At 39.5% G+C, this 19,601-nt stretch overlaps 1 protein-coding gene and 1 long non-coding RNA gene across 4 annotated transcripts; one reads left to right on the top strand and one right to left on the bottom strand.

Annotated features, from left to right (window-relative positions):
- Nucleotides 1-312: 312 nt before the first annotated feature.
- On the bottom strand, nt 313-19,177 carry WTAP (WT1 associated protein). Of its 3 annotated transcripts, XM_083605825.1 has the most exons (9): nt 18,921-19,177; nt 18,536-18,737; nt 14,213-14,250; nt 14,073-14,128; nt 13,428-13,486; nt 10,617-10,744; nt 8,716-8,894; nt 3,373-3,527; nt 313-1,506 (listed from the first exon to the last, which is right to left on the bottom strand). In XM_083605825.1, exons 3-9 carry the CDS (start codon nt 14,240-14,242, stop codon nt 917-919), a joined length of 1,197 nt encoding a protein of 398 aa, XP_083461951.1. In that variant the 5' UTR covers nt 14,243-14,250; nt 18,536-18,737; nt 18,921-19,177; the 3' UTR covers nt 313-916. The 3 variants fall into 3 exon arrangements, with proteins under 3 accessions (XP_083461951.1, XP_083461952.1, XP_083461950.1); XM_083605826.1 differs by lacking the exon at nt 18,536-18,737; XM_083605824.1 differs by lacking the exon at nt 18,921-19,177 and having other exon boundaries at nt 18,536-18,865.
- On the top strand, nt 1,506-4,114 carry LOC310759045. Its single transcript, XR_014546167.1, has 2 exons — nt 1,506-2,344; nt 2,382-4,114. It is a non-coding gene; the product is annotated as an uncharacterized lncRNA (long non-coding RNA).
- Nucleotides 19,178-19,601: the final 424 nt, after the last annotated feature.

A 19,601-nucleotide genomic window follows, 5' to 3' on the forward strand; every position in this document is an offset into this window, starting at 1 on the left:
CACTATGGAAAATTTTCAGTCACTTCATTTAAGCACATTCCTGAGGCAACTATATACTTCATGTCCACAGCAAAATGTACCACTTGCATTTTTTTAAAAAAAGCTTCAGTGGCAAGAGCTGTACATTCACTATGAGAAAGGGGCCACATACTGTATACTGATAAGAGCACCATAAAGCTTAAATGACTTTCAAGTACATGCTTTTATCTATTACAATGAAGACTGCATATTATAATGAAGGGTTCTATATAAACTGGAGTAAAGAAAAGCCCAACAAGTCTGCACAAGACAAACACAGAAGGACTAAATAAATTACATTATTAAAAATCTTTATTTAGGTTTGGTCAGTACAGTTAAGATAATATTGGAGTCACAGAGCAATATGCATTAACAGGATACAACAGTTCTTAAACCGAGTAACTATGCACACAAAATTCTTAAACATTCGGTCACCTAAAGAGAACGCACAGATGCATGGTGGCAAAACTGGAACACAGACTACTACAGGACTCCTTCACCAAGTTCATTTTAGTTATAAAACTACTGTACTGGGCAAACTTGGCAGTCATTACCTCACAACTATTATGACAATTTGAGTGTTATAACAGTATGAGTAAAGAATGCCCTTACGCAGCACAAGTTCTAGATATACACAGATTTGTACAGACATCATTGTGTTATACCTGGAAATAAAATTCGTTTCAACTTCACATTAACTCAAAAATATCTTGAGCCTACACAAACATCCTTTTAGCAACATTCAATGTAATTGTTAAAATTTCAGAAGTGGCAGAGGTATCGAAGCAAAAAACCCACAAAGGCAGAATTGTGACATATATGCACTAATCTGAACAGTTCTGGACAGTTTCTTCTCCCAATTTAAACGACACTATATAAAAATGTTGCAGAAAAAAGGTTACAAAACTGAACCCTGTACATTGACATTTGAGTCCAAACCATTCTGAACATGACGAGACCCCGCAGTTCTGTTACCTTTCACACTGACCGTTTTCTCCTCTTGAGAATCGTGATTGGAGTCTGTGTCATTTGAATGGTGAGTTAGAGAATTCTCACTACCAGTGGGAGAGTCTACACTTTCGTACCCAGTACTGAGTTGATTTATATAGCTACCAGATCCTCTGCCAGTTCTATCTTCAGAGTGGTTGGAAAGCTTATTACCATTGCTTGGTGAGGGTGGAAAGTCATCCTCTGTTCCACTGCCCTCTCTATAAAAACCAGGCCCAGCTGTCCTCTGATGAGACGAGCTGCCATTGCTTGGTCCATTTGCCATACGACTGCAGTCTTTGCTCATGGCTTCTCCCTGGTCTGCAGTTTCTGAAGTTGGAGTCCGGCTGCTACCTGGGGCTGAGGTTTGTGACTGCTGCTGCTGCTGCTGATACTGAACCAACTGCTGGCGAGTCTCCTTCAATTGTTGCTGTAGGACTAGAATGGTACTCTGCATACCTTCTACTTCCTCATCAAGTTGGATGATGAAATCATTCAGTTCTACATGAAGAAAAACACATTTGGAGCATACACTTAAAATAGCTCATTTATGTATCCTAAAACTGTCTCAAGCCACCTCAACTTAGTTAATAACATATTCATATGTTGATGGCTTTGTGTACATATTTTTCCTAATCTACATAGCCAATACAGAGCTCCAAAAAAATAGCTTCCACATCCCATGGTAGGACAGCACAACCCAATGGGTAGCACACACTCATGGGCATATACAAAGAAAAAGAACTAGAGAAAAATACAGAGCAGAAGACATTTCATAGAATGTTTGTTTTAATCTCAATATGCCTACCAAAATGATTATAAACGAAGCAGCAAGTTCCTTCAAATCCAAATGCAAAGAATTTTGCACCAGGGCCCAAATGCATTATCAGGCAAAGATTCTTCAAGGGGAAAAAACTGTTACAGCTATTGATTTGTTAAGATATCTGCAAAAGCTCCAAGGTTCAGGGATGGCAGTCCCAACCTGCATGGTTACATGCGTCTTCCTTATAACTTCTGGGCATTTTGCCTTAAAACATTTATTCTTAGCATACATCACCACATTTATACGTATTAATTTGCATGATCTTCTATGCTATCTTTGGAAGTGGGGAAAACTGGGGTTCCATGGCAAATAATGTTCTGTTTTTGCACCAGTAATGTTTCTGTACCATGATCCCTCATATAATAACCTATGTAGTATATAATCACTAACTGTACATTTAAAAAACTTCACTCAGGGTGTTCATACCATAGCTGTCAACTTTTCCCTTTTTTAAAAGGCAATTCCTTTATTCCGAATAGGATTCCTCGCAAGAAAAGGGAAAAGTTGACAGCTATGGTATTAACACTGTGAGTGAAGTTTTTTAAATGTACAGTTAGTGACATATTTGGCAATATAAATAAATGTAATATCAACATTCTCTTTGGAAGTTTGCTGTTCATCACCAGCCTGATAGAATGATACTAACAAGTATGCCAACACAGGCAAACATTAGCAATAACAACTTCATTCCACAAACATACAATCATGATTTTTTTGGTATTTTCTACTATTAGAAAATTTCACTACCCAGTCAAGTGCAAATTAATTTCTCTAGTGCCTACAATCCTACAACTTGCCCCCAAAACTATTTCCAATGAAGGGTTAAATCCGTGTAATCCCTACAGCAAAAGTTTCCGCTAGTTGTGATACAAAGTGCTAGCATTATACCAAAGCACCCCCATGTCTCTAACTCAATACATCTATCTACAACTGAAGGTAAAATTCATAACAATAAATGAAATACTAATTTTAACTTTGTATGAACTTCTTCTGGAAGTGTGCTGGTCAGAACTGGGCCAAAGCAAAATTTACAAAGCAAACTGTGATCCTAATAACTACTTTAGGTACCCATGTGCCTGTCTGCCACCCAAAGGGGCTTGGGTTGCTTTACTATGAAAAGCAGACCACCATGTTTTATCACATAATGCTGTTATACTTTCCACAATTTCAAATTAGTCTTCTGCTGTGCAGCAAAGAAGGCTTCTGTTTTAGAATAAAGTCCACAGCACCCTTGGAGGGCAAAGTATCAAACACACACATATGCAAGTAGTCACACATGACTATTTCCTAGTGGAATTCCTTCATATTCTAGTCAATCTGTTATTTCACATGTCACACTACATTTACCTTCATGAAAAACTAGCTTTATGTTTAGTTTTTTGTGCTTCCATGGAATTTGATTAAATGAGCTTGAAATTATCCCTTTATTCATAATGTTTAAACATGCTCTACAGTGGAAACATAATACCCACATCATAACATTAACTGGTGAAGCCTACAGATAAAAGGCACTTTTTCTATTTTCTTTATAAAAAAACCCTTACCATCCTGACTGCTTTTAAGCTCCTCACTATATTTCTTCTGTAAAGCCAACTCTGCCTCAAGTTGTGCAATACGTCCTTGGGACAGCTGCCTTCCAAGCTCTTGATTCTCCTGGATAAGCATTCGACACTTCGCCATTAACTTTTTGCCTGTTTGGCTGTAAAGGAAAGAGCCATCTATCACAAAATGAAAACAATATTCTCTCATCTCCCTTTTTAAAAGTAGTTACTGAAGTGGTATTCCTGTACGTGTCACGCTACAGTATCTTACTGCCAGTTGTCATTGTACAAAGTCTCCCTATAGATACCAGAGGCTGATCCATCATCGTCTGCTGATCTTCTGGCCCTGTTCCGAGAAACTGAAAGGCAAGTTCTACAGTTGATCAAATGACTTTTGTTGTTCTTATACTCCAACTACAGCATGAAGCAATTTTCAAAAGAAAATGAACTTAGTTGTGCCTCTAAGGAAGGGGAGGTGGGAGAAGCAAAGCAGTGTTGGACATAATGGGTTGCATCCAACTAAGTCCTAATCAGAGTAGACCCACTGAAATTAAAGGGTTTAAGTTAATCATGGCCATTAATTTCAATGGGTCTACTTTGAGCAGGACTAGAACTGGCTAGAACCCAGTATAGTCAATGATCTGGCTTGCAAGCAATGAACAATCTCTTTTTACCAATATACTGGAGGCTCTAGTCATGACTATATGCAAAATTGCAGTAACATTATGTTGCATAATAATACTTTGTGAACTTGCCATACCAAGAATGCAAATGAGCAGAATAGAATCCAAAACCTTAGGAAAAAATGACATAACCGCAGAGTACCAATGGGGGGGGGGAATGGGGGGGGAGGTTTTCACCAGATTTAGTCATGCTTAGAGATCCAGTAAAATCAATGGGACTTAATAATACCGAACCTGTCCCATTTAAATGGGCTTGGATCCAATCCAAAGGACTGAGATATGATTCAGAAGGGGCTCATCAAGAAATTTATTTTAATCCTCTTTCAGTGTTGTGCTAGGTATGCTGCTCCTGTGCTGAGCAATGCAACACATTGCAATGCAGTCTTACCATTTCTGGTAAGTCATCATAGTGTGCAGGCTACTCTGCCAGAGCAGCGCCATAGCCACGAGTCCACAGAGCTGTGGCCACTACGTGTAAGTGATCTGCAGGAGTTTCTTGGCTTACTAATAAGCAGCACACTGCAGGGTGTTTAGCAAAGTAAGTTACAATATACTTTCCACAAACAGAAGCAGCTAGATCATGCCACTGTCTTACATATTTTAGCATATAACCAATTAATGCGCATGATCTAATTTATGGAACTGTGATAGCTAGTTGCTTTCTTTCTGTGTGACTTCACACAAAAATGCACAAATAATATGCTATATATACACTTTTGTTTACATGTCCAGGATTTATGCAATCTTGTTTCAGTTCAGGAAAACCACTCAACATACACTGAAAGGCATTTCCATGTTTTGTCTAACTAAAACATGCAGCTCTATTTTACATGAAACACTGCAGTTTCAGACATCATGTGATAGCATATAGCAAAAGGATACACTGCTCAGTGATATGAAGATGCTTTGCATGCACAAGAGCCCATTCTGATAGAAGGGCTGGGGGGAAACTTCTACCTAAGATATTATAGACCTTAGTAATGCAAGGAAGATTCCAAAACTAAAGGAAACAAATGCAGCTTAAAAATTTGTATGAAATAAAATCATGGGGGCTTAAAAATTGCAGTTAATAGTTTCATGAGCAAGGTAAGCTATGAAAATGTGACATATGATGCAAGAACAGTATTAGAACAAAATTTAGAACCTATGTCTGCACAATTTATTATCCTTTTAAAATATGTTGTTCTCTATAAAGGTTCCTGTCACTTACATTACCTATTTTTTCTCTGGTTGGGACACACATTCTTGAAGCTTACCTATATGGATCTACTATAATCCCAGCAAGTTAACGTTAACATTTCATTTTCCTTAATATGTATTCCTTGCAAATCCTGTATGCACCTACCCAAAAACTTTAAGCAGATATGTAACTGTTTCACCACACAATTATCAGTTCTTTTGCCTGTTCATACTGCAATCATGGCTAAATAAAAGTTCAACGTTTGCAAGTGTTCTCTGCTATAATTCAAAAGACATAGAAGGGTACTTCACACAAGGCATTTTCCTACATAAACCTGTTCCACATAGGAAAACTAATCTTACACCATAATGTGACATGTGCATGTGTTCTGAATACATGGAACCCACTGCTAATCACACACGCTAAGTGTGCATGTGCTGAAGTACATATCAGTATGCATCACATGTTATGGCATATACCTATTTTTTCTACATGGAAACAATGATCAATACAGAAAACAATTTGCATGAAGTGACCCTTGGTTATCACACAAAGCTGATGGCCAGGATCCAAAAAGCTGCTTTAAGTATACAAGAGGGGATTGAACAGGTTTCTTTAATAACAGCCCTCATTAATTTCTGAAACTCTTCTCTGTTTCAAAATCATCCCTTGCATTATATGAGGCTTTGGTTTAAGAAAAAAAAGTCAAAACCCTCAAACTCTTTGAAGGATGGTTCTTTGGATCTTGGCCTGTGCCTTCAAGAATTTCAGCCATTTCAGAATATCCATGATGCATTCTTCATGTCCACCTCCAGCACAACATAATCTCTTTAAGAACCTACATAGGAATTTAAGTTGTTGCTTATGTTTTCATGTTCACCAAACTACTGTCTCATATAAAAAATCAAGAAACTATTTCTGTCAAGAAAGAGATTATAAATGGGTGAGAGTGGCAACAACAGTAACAAGCTAACAGAATTGCAGGATGCTGCTGCAATGAAAGCTACCACCTATTTAACAAATCAAATATTCTGGTAAAGTTATAATTTTTAAGCATTTTCCTGTTAACTAGGAAGCCTCAATGATGCCACCCCCATAATTAGCATCACTATTGGATACTATGTGTGGTATCAGTGACAGTTAAAATATAGCATTCAGTGATTTCCCCTACTTTATCTGGAATCCTATGAACAAGGACAATGCAATACAATACTTTAAACACTGTTGAAACAGTCAGCTCTTGAGCACAGACAATGATCCACAAAAAGTGATGTGCAGATACAAGAACTGTTCCTTTGACCCTTCAGAACCACATTAATATGTAGAAGAGTGAACTAGTACTTTCAAGTATCAAGTCAAAAAGAAATTTTGGCAAAACATATGGAAGACAAATGATGAAAATATTTCTTGAAAGGGATAAATTAAGATCCCACCCCTTAGACCTTTAAAATGTGTAGCAAAGTCAATTGTAAGGCATATCAAATAAAACTTAAATGTTTAAAGGGATGTGATTTCACAGTAAGTGGAAATATGTATATATCAAAGACCTGTTCAAGACTAAGATACTCATTTTTCTAAAAATCAAGCAAAAATTAGTTTTTCCAGATGTCTATTTGAAGTGAAAACGAAGTAAGTTCATACTTAGGTTCATGTCACCTTGAGAACCCAAAAACATTTGAAGTCACCATCCTCTATCCAAACATGAATTGATTAAACTGAAGTTCACAAATAATCTGTAGGACATCCCACAATTAAAACATACCTATGAGAAATGATTTTTGATTATACATTTAACAAGTTTTACAAAGTCAGTTGCAACATATTAAGACAGTTTTTGCTGTTTTCTCTGTTGGTCTTACCTCTGTTTTGATGCTAGACCTTTAAAAGATTTTCCATAGCATCACCCCAAGATGTTTGAAAGATGCAATTTGTTTTTGCTTCAAGGTTTTCTTTCGATGTAGACTCAATAATGGACAAAGGTTCATATACTACCACATTTCATATGCTGCAATAATTATCTAAAGCAGAGTTAAAAAGTACTTCGTAGAAGTATCTTTTATTTAACTCAACCAATACTGTATTGGGAATGCTGGAAGTGGAACATTAAAATATTTGTTCTTCTATTTTACCTACTATGAAACAGTCCTTAATTTTCTTTCTGTTATTATATATTGACTATTATGGTTCAATTATATTCGGCAGTCTTTCCATTGTGACCTCAAGAATGTACACTAAACTGTCCCAGACTACCATTCCTGGAAATCACTTGGGACATGACGAGGCATCAAAAAGTATCAACTCTTCTGAACTGATGCCAACCAGTGGGATGCATGCAATTTGCTTCAACATCATCTCTCTTCCAGAGAACAGGACAAAATCAAGTAGCAGCCTGTTCTACATATTTATATTCATACTACATGAAAGCTTCCCATACAGTAGTACGAACAGCAGTGTCCCCTGAACTATGCAGTACAACTATTTCAAGGCACATTTTATAGAAGGCTGCAGTACAAAAACTAGGTATACAGTGGAATGCAAAATGCCCCAAACAAACTCTGAAAGTAACTACTACTACTGCAGCACCTTGTATAGCCTGCACACAGTGTCTCAGGATAAAAATAATGAATGGCACTTCTGCATGGATAAGGGCAGTAAAAGAATCACAACTAGTTTGGGGTTAGATATACTAGTTGAGATCCAGGACGTACACAACTGCTTCAACAAGGTTAGGAAGATGTAATTAAATTGCAACTATACGTACAGTACTAGATTTAGGAGTTCACATATTGCCAGCCATCCACAGAACAATTTGTTATTCAAAGCCATGAAAAGGTTCACTGAAGTCCTATGGAACCCAAATGCTAGGAAAAATCAACACTGACTGTGTGCGTGTTCTCACAGCTATTCAAAGCCGATTACCAAATGTGATTTAAACAAAATTCACCTCATTGAGTTTTGACCCAGCAGTTCAGTGAACAAGGAGGAAGTCCACAGTCTTATTGGCAAAACTGACTTAATCAGTCTCTAAGTCACTAGGTTTAGGGTTAAGAGCGAAGCATATTCCATTTTAATGTTTTACTCGAATTTGACATGATCAATTCATGATTTAAAATCTCTAGGTTCTCCTCCAAACTGTCTGTAGACATAGTGTGCCACAGACTTTAGACTTCTGCTTCTCCCTCTATTTTCTTCAAACAGAACCACTTCGCAAGTGTCTACATGTTCTAGAAAGGGCACTTTTTCTGAGGTGGCCACTTCTTCAGAATAGTCCGACGCTGTCAGGCCTCTGAAGCAAAGGGGGGGAAAAGCTGAAACACAAGGTTCATCTGATAAGTTTTACATTAAGCATTACAAGCTGGACAGTATAAGAATGTGGCTTTTGGCTCAAAACGTCTGAGTCTTGGTGTGGAAACGAGTACGTGGTTGTCCCACCAAAGCATTCTCTGTCAGGGAAGTCTTGACTGGGGAGTATGTTTTGTTTACCTATCAGGTGTAAATTTCCAGGCACTCAGTTCATTTTGGGCTTGTTCCAGTTTGTCTTTAGTCTGTTCCAGTTCAGCTTTCATTTTTAGGAAAAACAAGTTGATGGCTGGGTCCACCATTGTTGATCTCAGTTGAGCAACACTTGGCTGCTGGACTTGCTTGAGGTACTGGATCTGATTCTGCATAAAAGAGGGCAAAATGATTACATTGGCATTTACAAGCTTTCATGAGCCAACTTAACCCATTTCAGTCTGATACCCCCATACAATAAGGATCTCATAATTTAACATTTTCTTGAATACAACTGAACACCGAAACTGACAGGAATGCATGGAATTTGAATGCTTAGAATGGATCCAAAGAACAGGGTAATTTTGTGTTTGTTCCACCGGCATACTGGGTACCTAGGATTTATTTTTTTTAAAATCATCACTGTATCAACCTCCAGGAACTACTCCCAAAATTTAACCCATAGCACCTTCAGATCATCCACCGCAATCAAGCAGTATACAAATTTTATAAAATAAATGAATCTACATATGCCTTTTATTTGTAATTTTACACTTTAAGCTCCCCAAAAGCCAGAGCTATAAGTTGTTCTCAACTCAATTTTAAGTTGTACTAGTAGTAACTTGTAGGCTTACATCAAGTTCTCTTTTTAACATTGGCAGTTTTCATCTTTGCATGCACTTCTGTAAAAAGGCAGGTAACATCAAAGAGACATTTGACTGGCCAATAAATATGTGGCTTTAATCCTTTTTGGGGGGGTAGAATTTTTAAAACCATTTTTTTTACCTATCTTAGAGGAAATATGAACTGGCAGGACAGATCTCTTCGAAATTCATTGTTATTTGAGTGAATACTACATTAGAGAAAATTCTACTTAACACATTTTCTTCTGCCAATATTTATTACTCAATGAACACTGGTACTGTGATATCAGTTGGGAAGTTCTAAAGCAGAGTAACTTTTGTCTTCTTCTAGAATCCCATCTCAAAGTGCTTTAAAGGAGCTACATCAGTGCTAAGAACCACATAGCTTGGCAAAAAGTATGAAATACAGCTTGCAGAAAAGGTGGCCAAAGCAACTGCTAGCCAATGTCTGATCTGACAATATTTATGCAGTAAACTGCACAAAAAGTAATGAACATAAATGTATCAACTCCCAAGCTATGGACTGATAAATTTGAGATTCTGCAGCATAAATAGGCATATAGCTAGAAACACCTCCCTAACCACAGTGATATTTCCCTAAGCCAACTAATATCCTAGTCTTGTCTGCTAGAACTATTCACAAACTGGGAAGCCAAGCTCTGCTTCTACATTTATACAGGTACACCTAAATTAAGTGAATTAAGTAAACCGACAAATGACTTGAAGGAAGTCATTCACAAGGAAAAGTGCTGTTCCTCTTACTGTAGGTACAGAAGACAATAGTGAACACTGGGCCTGCTTCCTGAAATATCTTTGGGACTCCATTAACTCATTTTGGAAGTAGAGATGACATATATAGATCAGAACAGCTGGGTCATCTTCGTCATACACCACCACAATTTGGCTACACAGAAGTTGTTTCAGCTACCTATGCATCACAGCAGAATTAAATGTGCACAGCATTTTATTGTTATTTTAAAAGTAGCTATGTTTTGCTTAGGTCTGCTACTGATCTAGGGTAGTTCTCAGTCACTTAAAAAGATGAAGGCATCATGATTCATTAAAGTTTTCATTCTGCCAGGAATGTGGCCTTTTGACCAAAAAGACTGAAAAAACACTCATGCAACAGGATAGTTGAAGCAAACACCACAGGATGTTAATAGTATTCCACATACAGGATGTTAAGCTAAAAATAAATATATCAACACAGACACCTTCATCTGCAACAAGTTGAAAAGCTTCACTTACAGTACACTCTTGCATCTCTTGTTCCTTAGTTGCCAGCCGCATCACTAGGATATTTTCTCTTCGAGCAGATTCTTGCTGTTGCTGCTTCAGCTTTTCTTCTGACTCTCTCAATCCAGTTACATCATTAGCTATTGTTGAATGGCAAAGCGAACACAAAGTTTTAGTGGGAGCCTATAAAGACCTGAAACCAAATTTTTGTCTAAGCAAAACAACTTGACCATCAAGCTTGTTTGCCTCTGCACCCCTATTGAATCAACTAAACCCACATACAAGAATTTAACGGGGAAAGGAATAGCTCCTCTACATCAAGCAAAGCTGCACAAACACAAGAAAGATCAATTAGGAGATTCCTACCCTTTTTCTACCTTCCTTTTTCCTATCAGCTGTCAACAACAGGTAGGACCAGTAGTCTATAATAAGGGAACTCCCCCTCCCTCTCCTCTTCCCCTACTTGCTCCTCAAATTTGCTTCAGAGGGTTGCTGGAACCCCCTGAACAGATTCTGTGAGTGTATGAAGAGAGAAAAGGGAGGGTAAGTTCCAAAGCACAGCCAGAAGTCCCTTCACTAATGAAACTACTTCATGGAATGCCACCCTTCATTTCTATTTCTAGGGACTACTTGTGAGAAGTAATGATTTATTTTTTTTAGGTGCCCAAGTTAGCCTACTCCTGCAACAAAATATTGTGCCATCTTAAAAAATAACACTATATATATATATATATATATATATATATATATATATATATATAATGGGCAAAAGCTTTTGTTGAGTTAAATTCATGAGACACCAACATAGCATGTTTTAACTATTAACCAAGGATATTAAGTTCATAGAAGATTACATAACCTCCATAACAACTAGAAAGCTGAAAAGCAGTTGCCATGTTTAAAGGACTTAGAGGCACTTAAAGGGGATTAGACCATTACTGTGATTGCAGTGTCCCACAAACAAAATTCATGCTGTGGATCTATTAACATCTACAGATGACAGAGACAGCACATATAGTCTGGTATTTAGCTTTGTCCTAAAACTGGTAAAAACTTTCTGCTGCCAGTACAAACACACCAATAATAACGGCTTGCAGTTCCCCAAGACCCCAACTGGGAGAAAAGAACTGAACTTTTCTACAAACTGCATTTTGTTTGAGATCAGTCAACAGGTTCACGTTAATTAAACTCATACTTGAGATAGCGCTCTCTTGGGTGTGTTTAGAAAAAAGCTTGCTTGTCACTCTAGAGGTATTGCATGGTAACCTGTACAACTATCCTTTGGTGCCTAATTGTTGTTCCCAGTATTAATCCCAAGGTGGATATGTAAAGGCAAGCTTCTCTTTCCAGAGGGACAATTTTGAGATTCAAATAGCTTAAAATAACCTGAACTCAAATCCCAAGGATACAGAGGAGTTCAACAACACTTACTTTAATACCACTTTACACTGATGTTTTCTGACTGAATGGGTTTATGTTAACAAATCAAACAAATCTGATTGCAAAGTAAAGATTAAAAAACCCCTCTTAAGTAATTTTATCTGTATCTGTATAAATTTATCTATACCTGTATAAACAGGTACTGACAGAGAAACTGTGGCTCGCCAAGATTTTGTTGGACCCCAGTTCTCCTCAGTCTCAGGCAGCAGAACCAACAACCCTATGATGGGAAGCATACGACCACATCTGGAGTGCCACAGGTTTCCCATACCTGACTTTACAGCAAGAACCCATCGTATTGGCTTAAAGAATTCCACAATGATCAGAAGGTGCATATACACAAAATATGATACACTTTATCATTCATTCTATATTAATGTTTTTCAAGAACAGCATACCCCAACCTGGTGCCCTCCATATGTTTTAAACTACTCCACCGCAACCAGCAGTCAATAACCAGGAATGATAGGATTGGAAGCCAAAAATATATGGACAGCACCAGCTGGGGAAGGCTGGTCTAAAACCATAGTTCTCAAACTGGTCTTTAGCTGTGACTGCAGAGGAGACCACAAAACATACATGATGGCTACAGGCAAGGTCACAGCACTGTGATTTTATGATAGCATTTCAGAAATCCTGCTTAAGCCTCCTGAAACAAAAGTAAGTATTTAATTATCAGATGCACCCACAGCACTTCCAACAGTATCAGTTTGAGCAGTTAACCAAACTTCTGCAGACAATAAGTGCGAAGATACCCAATGGGAAACCCAACACCAGTCCCACTCATAGATCTGCTGAATTCATTTAACTTTATTACAGGCACTTCTAACACACCAACAACTTCTGAAAAGACCACCAAAAACCTTTAACAATAATTTGAGCCAGCCACTTTCTCACCTCCTCCTATGGGTTACCTGGAATACTTTTGTACAAAAGGGATGGCAGGATAGGAGGATAGATTAGGAAGCTTACACCAGCTGCTGCTAGTTATGTGTGTATTTTATTTACGCCTGGGTTTTGTTTCTTTGTTGGGTTTTTTTAAAAACATAAACCACATTTAAGCTTAGTAAACACTGTATACCAATGACTTAAAATGTGGCCTGTGACACACCAATTTGAACAATGTACATCAGAGATAGGTTACTTAAGCCTGAGTGACTGAACTGCTAATGCCATTAATATGTCTGAACTCTAAGTAGATAGATAAAAGTGAACCTTTGAAGGGAACTACAGTTCTAAACGGTTTGTGGATCAGCCTGACCAAGCTTACTTAAAGGGCTGTTCAGATACTTTTCTGAGCTGTACAGAAAACCCAACCGCTTCCTCTTAAAAAAACTATTTTATTTATTATCACTTCTATTTTGCAATTGAGTTTCCACTTACAGTTAAGGTCTGTATATTTGCCCTCCAGAGCTTGCACATATGCTTCATACTGCTTCCACCTAATGAGGAAGGAAAATGGTTTTTGAATCTTAAATTATTAAATTATGGCATGCTTGGTGCAAAGTGGGAGTACAGACAAGATCACACTTAAACACACAATAGGGTATTCATTAAATATCTTAAGCTCTTTCCAACCAAAAACAATGAGCTATAGACAATCTCACATCTAGTACCACCCTAAGCACCTTTCCATCCTTCATTTCTGCAGTATTAAAACAAGTTTCTAGCCTCATATATGAAAGACATGGAGAGTTTATTTCTGTTACAAACCCAAGACTGCCAAGGTGCAGACTCTTGGTCATACTCTTACATTCTTTCCTCTGGAATTCTCTATACAGTCTGAAAGTATATCAAATGACTTTTTTCCTTTCTGCATTGTAAGTTCAGAATTTCCAGCTACTTGCCTTTGGATAAACATGTACTTTTTCTCCACAGCCAGTAGGAAAAGGTTTAGTTGTAATCTTTCTACCTCATTAAACTTAAAATTGCTTTTTAGTTCCCTGTTACCATAAAAATGGAAGTTATTCAAAATGAAACAGTTAAGAGATGCATGGTTTTTAAGTAGAAGGTAGCCTATCACTTTACCTTAAGATCAACTCCTCTCTAGGTAGAACCTTGAAGTCTGTATCACTGAGGCGAACCTACAGAACAAAAATAATCAAGTTCAACTATTTCCTCATGCGATATTGAGAAAGAAATACAAATGCTACAGCTTTCAAGCTTACCTTCTTCGGAAGTGGTTCTTCATTAGTCATTGTGAATTCTGCATAAAAGAAACAAACACTATCATTATTTGGTCCTCTTACTACCATAGCCAGCATTTTTATGCCACCTGAAAATAATGATGCACTCCAACTGAAGTGAGTCCACTGAACACAGCATTATGTACTTTCCAGAATTATGAAGAATTGGGCTCTAAGTATTAGATCCAGACTACCCCTAGGCAGACCACCACCCAAGAGATTCTCCCATTGGAGGAGGTGGGGAGCCAACTTCTCCAATCCCTCCTGAAAAACTGGGTCAGAGGGTCCTTGGGAGATGGTGATGGCAGCTACAGGAATTCCTCTGCTGAAACTGTCTCCTCCTGCTTTTTCCAGCAAGAGCCTCTGCTAGATCTTGGGTTCTTTCTGTCCATGAAAGCAAAAATATGGATCCAACCTACTGTGTTGAGTGTAACTGTAACTACAGCTAGCAGAAAGCTCATTTCACAGCACAGAAAGGGTTTACATGTAAGTTACTGGTTTAAACATTTTTACAGCAGTACTAGGTATCTGCTTATACATATCTGCTGCAAAGTCTGAGAAAATGATCTGAATTAAATACTACTGAAATCCATGACTTTTTAGTTTTAAAAAATGTGTACTCTACCTTATGACCCTGCTGGGTTTCTGAGTTTTGTCCAATTCACACAACTATTATTTTGTATTCAAATACTTTTTCTGACATTTATAAGCTTTCCATATCTAATGCATGTTATTATGTCTCTATTGCCCAAAATCTTTGCAAATAATATTGATACCAATTATCTAGTCATTAGTTATTGTCTCTATCTTCACTGACACCCTGTTTCCAGCTATACCGTGTCCTTGTTCCAAAGTTTTTCCGGCAAGACCTTTCCAGGAAAAGGCATGCAAAGGTATGGGAATTCAGATATATGTAGGTACAAAAGCTTTAGCTAAATATTGGTTCACCACTTTTGAATTTATTCCTGCGATTAACTGGCACTACGCCTACCTCGGAGACAGTCAGGGAACCACTATGTTGTACTGAATTTAAAATCTGAACTTAACTTACTTGATGCTTAGCTTATTTTTTTAGTTGTTTTGTTAATAGTGTTTCATATATGGTAATTGTTTTACTGATGATTTGTAACTGTTCCATTGATTTTTTTAAGTATTCTATAAGATTTATTCTGTATTTGTAATGTTCTGTTACATTATTTTTATGTATTGTTTGTATGCTGCTTTGGGATTCATTTGAATGAAAAGCAGCATACAAATATAATCAATCAATCTTTTGCAACTTTATTTGGAAATTATTCAATCATGAATGAGTCTTGCAACACCCAGATTAAAATGTTGATAATCCATATAGGGTAAAATATTCTCCTTAAATTATTAGCAAAGAGCAGGTACAGTGGTACCTCACAAGACGAAATTAATTCGTTCCGCGAGTCTTTTCGTCTTGCGAGGTTTTTCGTCTTGCGAAGCACGGTCAGTCGCAACTGCACTTCAAGCGGTTTTAAGAAAAAGGAAACAAACTCGCAAGACGTTTTCGTCTTGCGAAGCAAGCCCATAGGGAAATTCATCTTGCGAAGCAACTCAAAAAACGAAAAACTCTTTCGTCTTGCGAGTTTTTCGTCTTCCGAGGCATTCGTCTTGCGAGGTACCACTGTACTTCTAAAAGCAATCAATATGTTTTAAAATCCGCAAGTCTCCCTCAGCAAGACTTATCACAGTATTTATTTTAAAGTCTTAAGGGGCCATATCTCTGGGCAACCTTCTGAGGGCTACGTGCCAGTGGTGGTCAGGGCCTGAAGCAAAAGTGAGAGAAGGAATAAATGTACATTTTGCCTTTGTACAGTGGGCTAGCATCTGCACACACTCACATACCTCTTGTTCTTTATTCAGGTAAGCAACAGGCATTATCAGACTTCAAGAATACATTCATGACAGGCAAAAACACTTGAGGAGAGTGCAAAGCAGGATGTGGCCTAGGGAGAGCTCTGATGGCCAAATAGATGCCTAGAGAGCCACAGTCATCTCCACACACACACACACACACAAGGGTCTCTATCCCTTCTATATAGGTAACTCACAAAACAAGTCTTTATTCATGGCTTCATATTATTGTGTAAAACTGATCAATTTAAGAACAAATTGTTCTTTCAGGATTTATGAACTCAGACTTTGTATTATCACATGTGTTCAAGATGGCTATAGAAAGAAGTCATACCTATAACTCATATTAGCCAATGGCTTTAGTGAAGTTGTACACCACCCTGTGATCCTCGATAAGTTCCAGTTTTTTCTATTGCAAGTAAGCATCAATCCCTCTTAAGTCATTGTAGCTGCAGTGTTCAGTGCACATACTCCACCTTCAGAACATAATCAGATCCATACTAGATACCCTTCCAAAAGTAACAAACCCCATATTCATACCCAAACAACCTCATGAATGCAAGGACATGTGAGTATTATTATTTCTGCTGCTTTGCATACATTTTATTAACTATATTTGGTTAAATAACCAAATTAAACTGTTTCAACATCAAAATGTAAGTTAAATATAAGGGTATTTAATTGAAACACTTAAGTATGTCATCTTAACTTTTATGATTCTGTCAAACCACACATGTAAAATCTTGTCAGTTTTCATAGTATTTAAGAAAATAGACAACTGTGCTGTCATGTAACTAGATTTTATTTTCAGTGTATCATATCAGAAACTCTCTCATCCCTGACCCACTGCTGATCTAAGCTAAGCATCCATCTCCAAGCAACAGAGCAATCCAGGATGAAACAAATATGGTGGCAGTTATGAGGAAAGTGCTTGTCTGTGTAAGTGTTCCATGCACATCTTATTATGTACAAATGAATGCATTTACTTCCAGAGTCAACTCATTCATGTTTTAACTTAGTATCCAGTGAATTGTAGCTTGAGCAACTATAGCCTGTCATTAGTATGGTGCCTCTAAATGTGAATAGATCACTTTGCATGGTGGTTTTTACATGAGTGAACATCAAAGAACAGTTGCATAAGGAAACTCTTTACCTATGGGCAACACATATTTATTGGCCCTCAGATGAAAACCTCACTCCTGGTGAGTTGTGACAATCAATCTAGACATTGTAAGCTGCACCTGAAAATTACCTTGGGAAGGGGGCACCCAGTAGACTCCTTAGAATCTGACACATTGTGTAAACGTTTCTTGTTCTCAAACAGAACAGAAATATTTCCAGTAGTCAGTCTACAAATTCTACGTTGGAAATGCATCTGCAACATTTGAGATGTTACAACATATACTGTACTGTACTGTACTTGTTTTGTTCCCCAAAGAGCAACCGAACTCTCAATAAATTAATACCACTGAGCAAGTTTGCACCTTAGCCTTACAATTTGGCAAAGTATACTGCCAAACCCATATTTTCAAACAGACTTTTGATTAGAAAGCAAGTGTAACCTACATTTGCTTGGAAAAGCTAAGAAACAGGAGTTTATCGACTTTAAATTCTTTATAAAATCGCTGTTTTAAGCAGCGGCAGTTCAAACCTGCTTTCTCTCTTGCACCAAGTAGTGATGCCTGCAATCTGAGGAACCCATTACTTTCTAGCGAGCCAAATCGAGCCTAAATAACCCATCCATGTGACTTGCAGTCCAATCCCATCCTTATTTACTTCGAAGCCCCATTTATTACAGTGGCGCGGACTCCAATGCAGAGGAGGAGTGCAGTCTAAAGCTTTATAACCTTTCATATTCTGCGTGGGGAATGTCTCTCTGTGTGCATCTACCCGTCTATCTACATCTGGCTTCCGATTCCCCCTCTATCCAAATGGCGTAGAAATAAAAAACGTGCTGCCAAGTCCTTTCAGGTCTTACGGATAAAAGGCCTCCTCGTAATTAAGAAATCATCTAAGGAGTATTTTAGAATCCCAGGGTATCCACGCTCCTGCCTACGAAGGACGATGCCTTTAGGAAGGCCGGTCCATAGTAAACAAGACAGGCGAGCAGAGGATGCCCGTCCCAAACAAGCTATCTGAAAAACGCTGGGGGGGTTGGAGGTTTTTTTGAGGGGGGGTGACGACAGCCATGAGGAAATGCCCGTAACGGGTGCCCGTAACGCAGGAAAAGGCGCCGAGTTTAACCCCCCCCCCCCCGCTTCGAGTTACGTTAGTCCGGGAAGGCGCTCCCCGCCCCGCCCGTAGGATGGATGCCCCTTCCCACTTAGGGCCGGCGGGCCTCGGGTCTCTCCTGGAGCCGTAGTAGCGGGGACTGCGGCGGGCGGATGCGGCCCGCGCGCGAGGAAGCGGAGAGAGGCCGCCACTCACCTCCCGCCCGTGGCGGCCCCGAGGCGTCGTCGTCGTCGTCGTCTCCCGGTTGCAGCGGGTGCCTCCACGCCGGGGTCGTGTCGCATCAATCAAGCGGGCCCAGCAGCACCTCTGCTTGGAGAAGGCCGCCGCCAACGCCGCCGCCGCGCCAGCAACACCACGCTCGCTTCCCGCCCCGCTCTTTATTTGCTGCTTCGCTGCGCTACAAAATGGCGCCGGACAGGGAAATGAGAGGAGCCGCCGCCTCGCCCCTTCCTTGCCTCCCGCCTCGTCCTAGCGAGAAGGCAGAGCCGCCCGCAGCGCCGAGCCAACCGCTGCCACTCACCCACGGCTCCTCCCCCTTCCTCGGTCGCGCGCTCCCTCGCGCCGCCTTATTCACACTTACCGGCCCAGCGAGAGAGCGAGAGCGAGCGAGCAACTGCCCCTGCAGCAGCCCTTTGCCTGGCGCCGGGACTACTTCCCTCGCACGGCGCTACTGCCCCCCCCCGCCTCCTTCCTTGGTTCGGTCTGCTTTTCTGTTCTCTCTGCGGAAAGAAGCCGCTGTTTGCGCGGAGAAGGGGGTGAGACGTAAGTATTCGGCCAAAGTTAGCGGGGGACGACGACTGAATGCCCCGCTCCAGTCCCGCGTCTCTACGCAGTTGCAAAGCATGATGGGAGGAAGCAGGGTGGTAGTAGCGTCGGCGGAAGGATTCGGAATCGTATCGTCTAACCACCTGCAGGAGTGAGGCCGAGCGAGGCGGAAGGAGACTTGATGGTGCTGGATAAAGATAGTTGCGGCGGCCGCGGTGAAATTCCTACGCAGGGATTTCTTTTGAGTCCACAGGCTTATTTTCGGAAGGAGTGAAAATGGAGCCGTCGAGTCCGTTCCTATGCAGAATTTGGAAATCGGTGGCATTGAAGGGTCGTCTAACCGTGCACGCGATCGGGCTGTAATATTGAGTTAGAGTTAGGAAGCGCGCGTAACTCCCACTGAAATAAGTGGAATTGCAGAATTATGTTTGCATCCAGGATCTTGACAAGTTGTATCTTTTTAGCTGTACCCATGAGGTTAACTGGAAGGGAACCA

Source organism: Podarcis filfolensis (genome assembly GCF_964270895.1).
Source record: "Podarcis filfolensis genome assembly, chromosome: 3".
Taxonomy (NCBI): Eukaryota; Metazoa; Chordata; class Lepidosauria; order Squamata; family Lacertidae; genus Podarcis; species Podarcis filfolensis.

Bases quoted from the DNA above. Each gene is read 5' to 3' on its own strand.
- WTAP (XM_083605826.1), bottom strand. From the start codon at position 14,242: ATGACTAATGAAGAACCACTTCCGAAGAAG. The intron at 14,129-14,212 runs GTAAGCTTGAAA...TTTGTTCTGTAG, and splicing joins AAGAACCACTTCCGAAGAAG to GTTCGCCTCAGTGATACAGA. The intron at 8,895-10,616 runs GTAAGTGAAGCT...TCTTTTATGCAG, and splicing joins AAGAGATGCAAGAGTGTACT to AATCAGATCCAGTACCTCAA.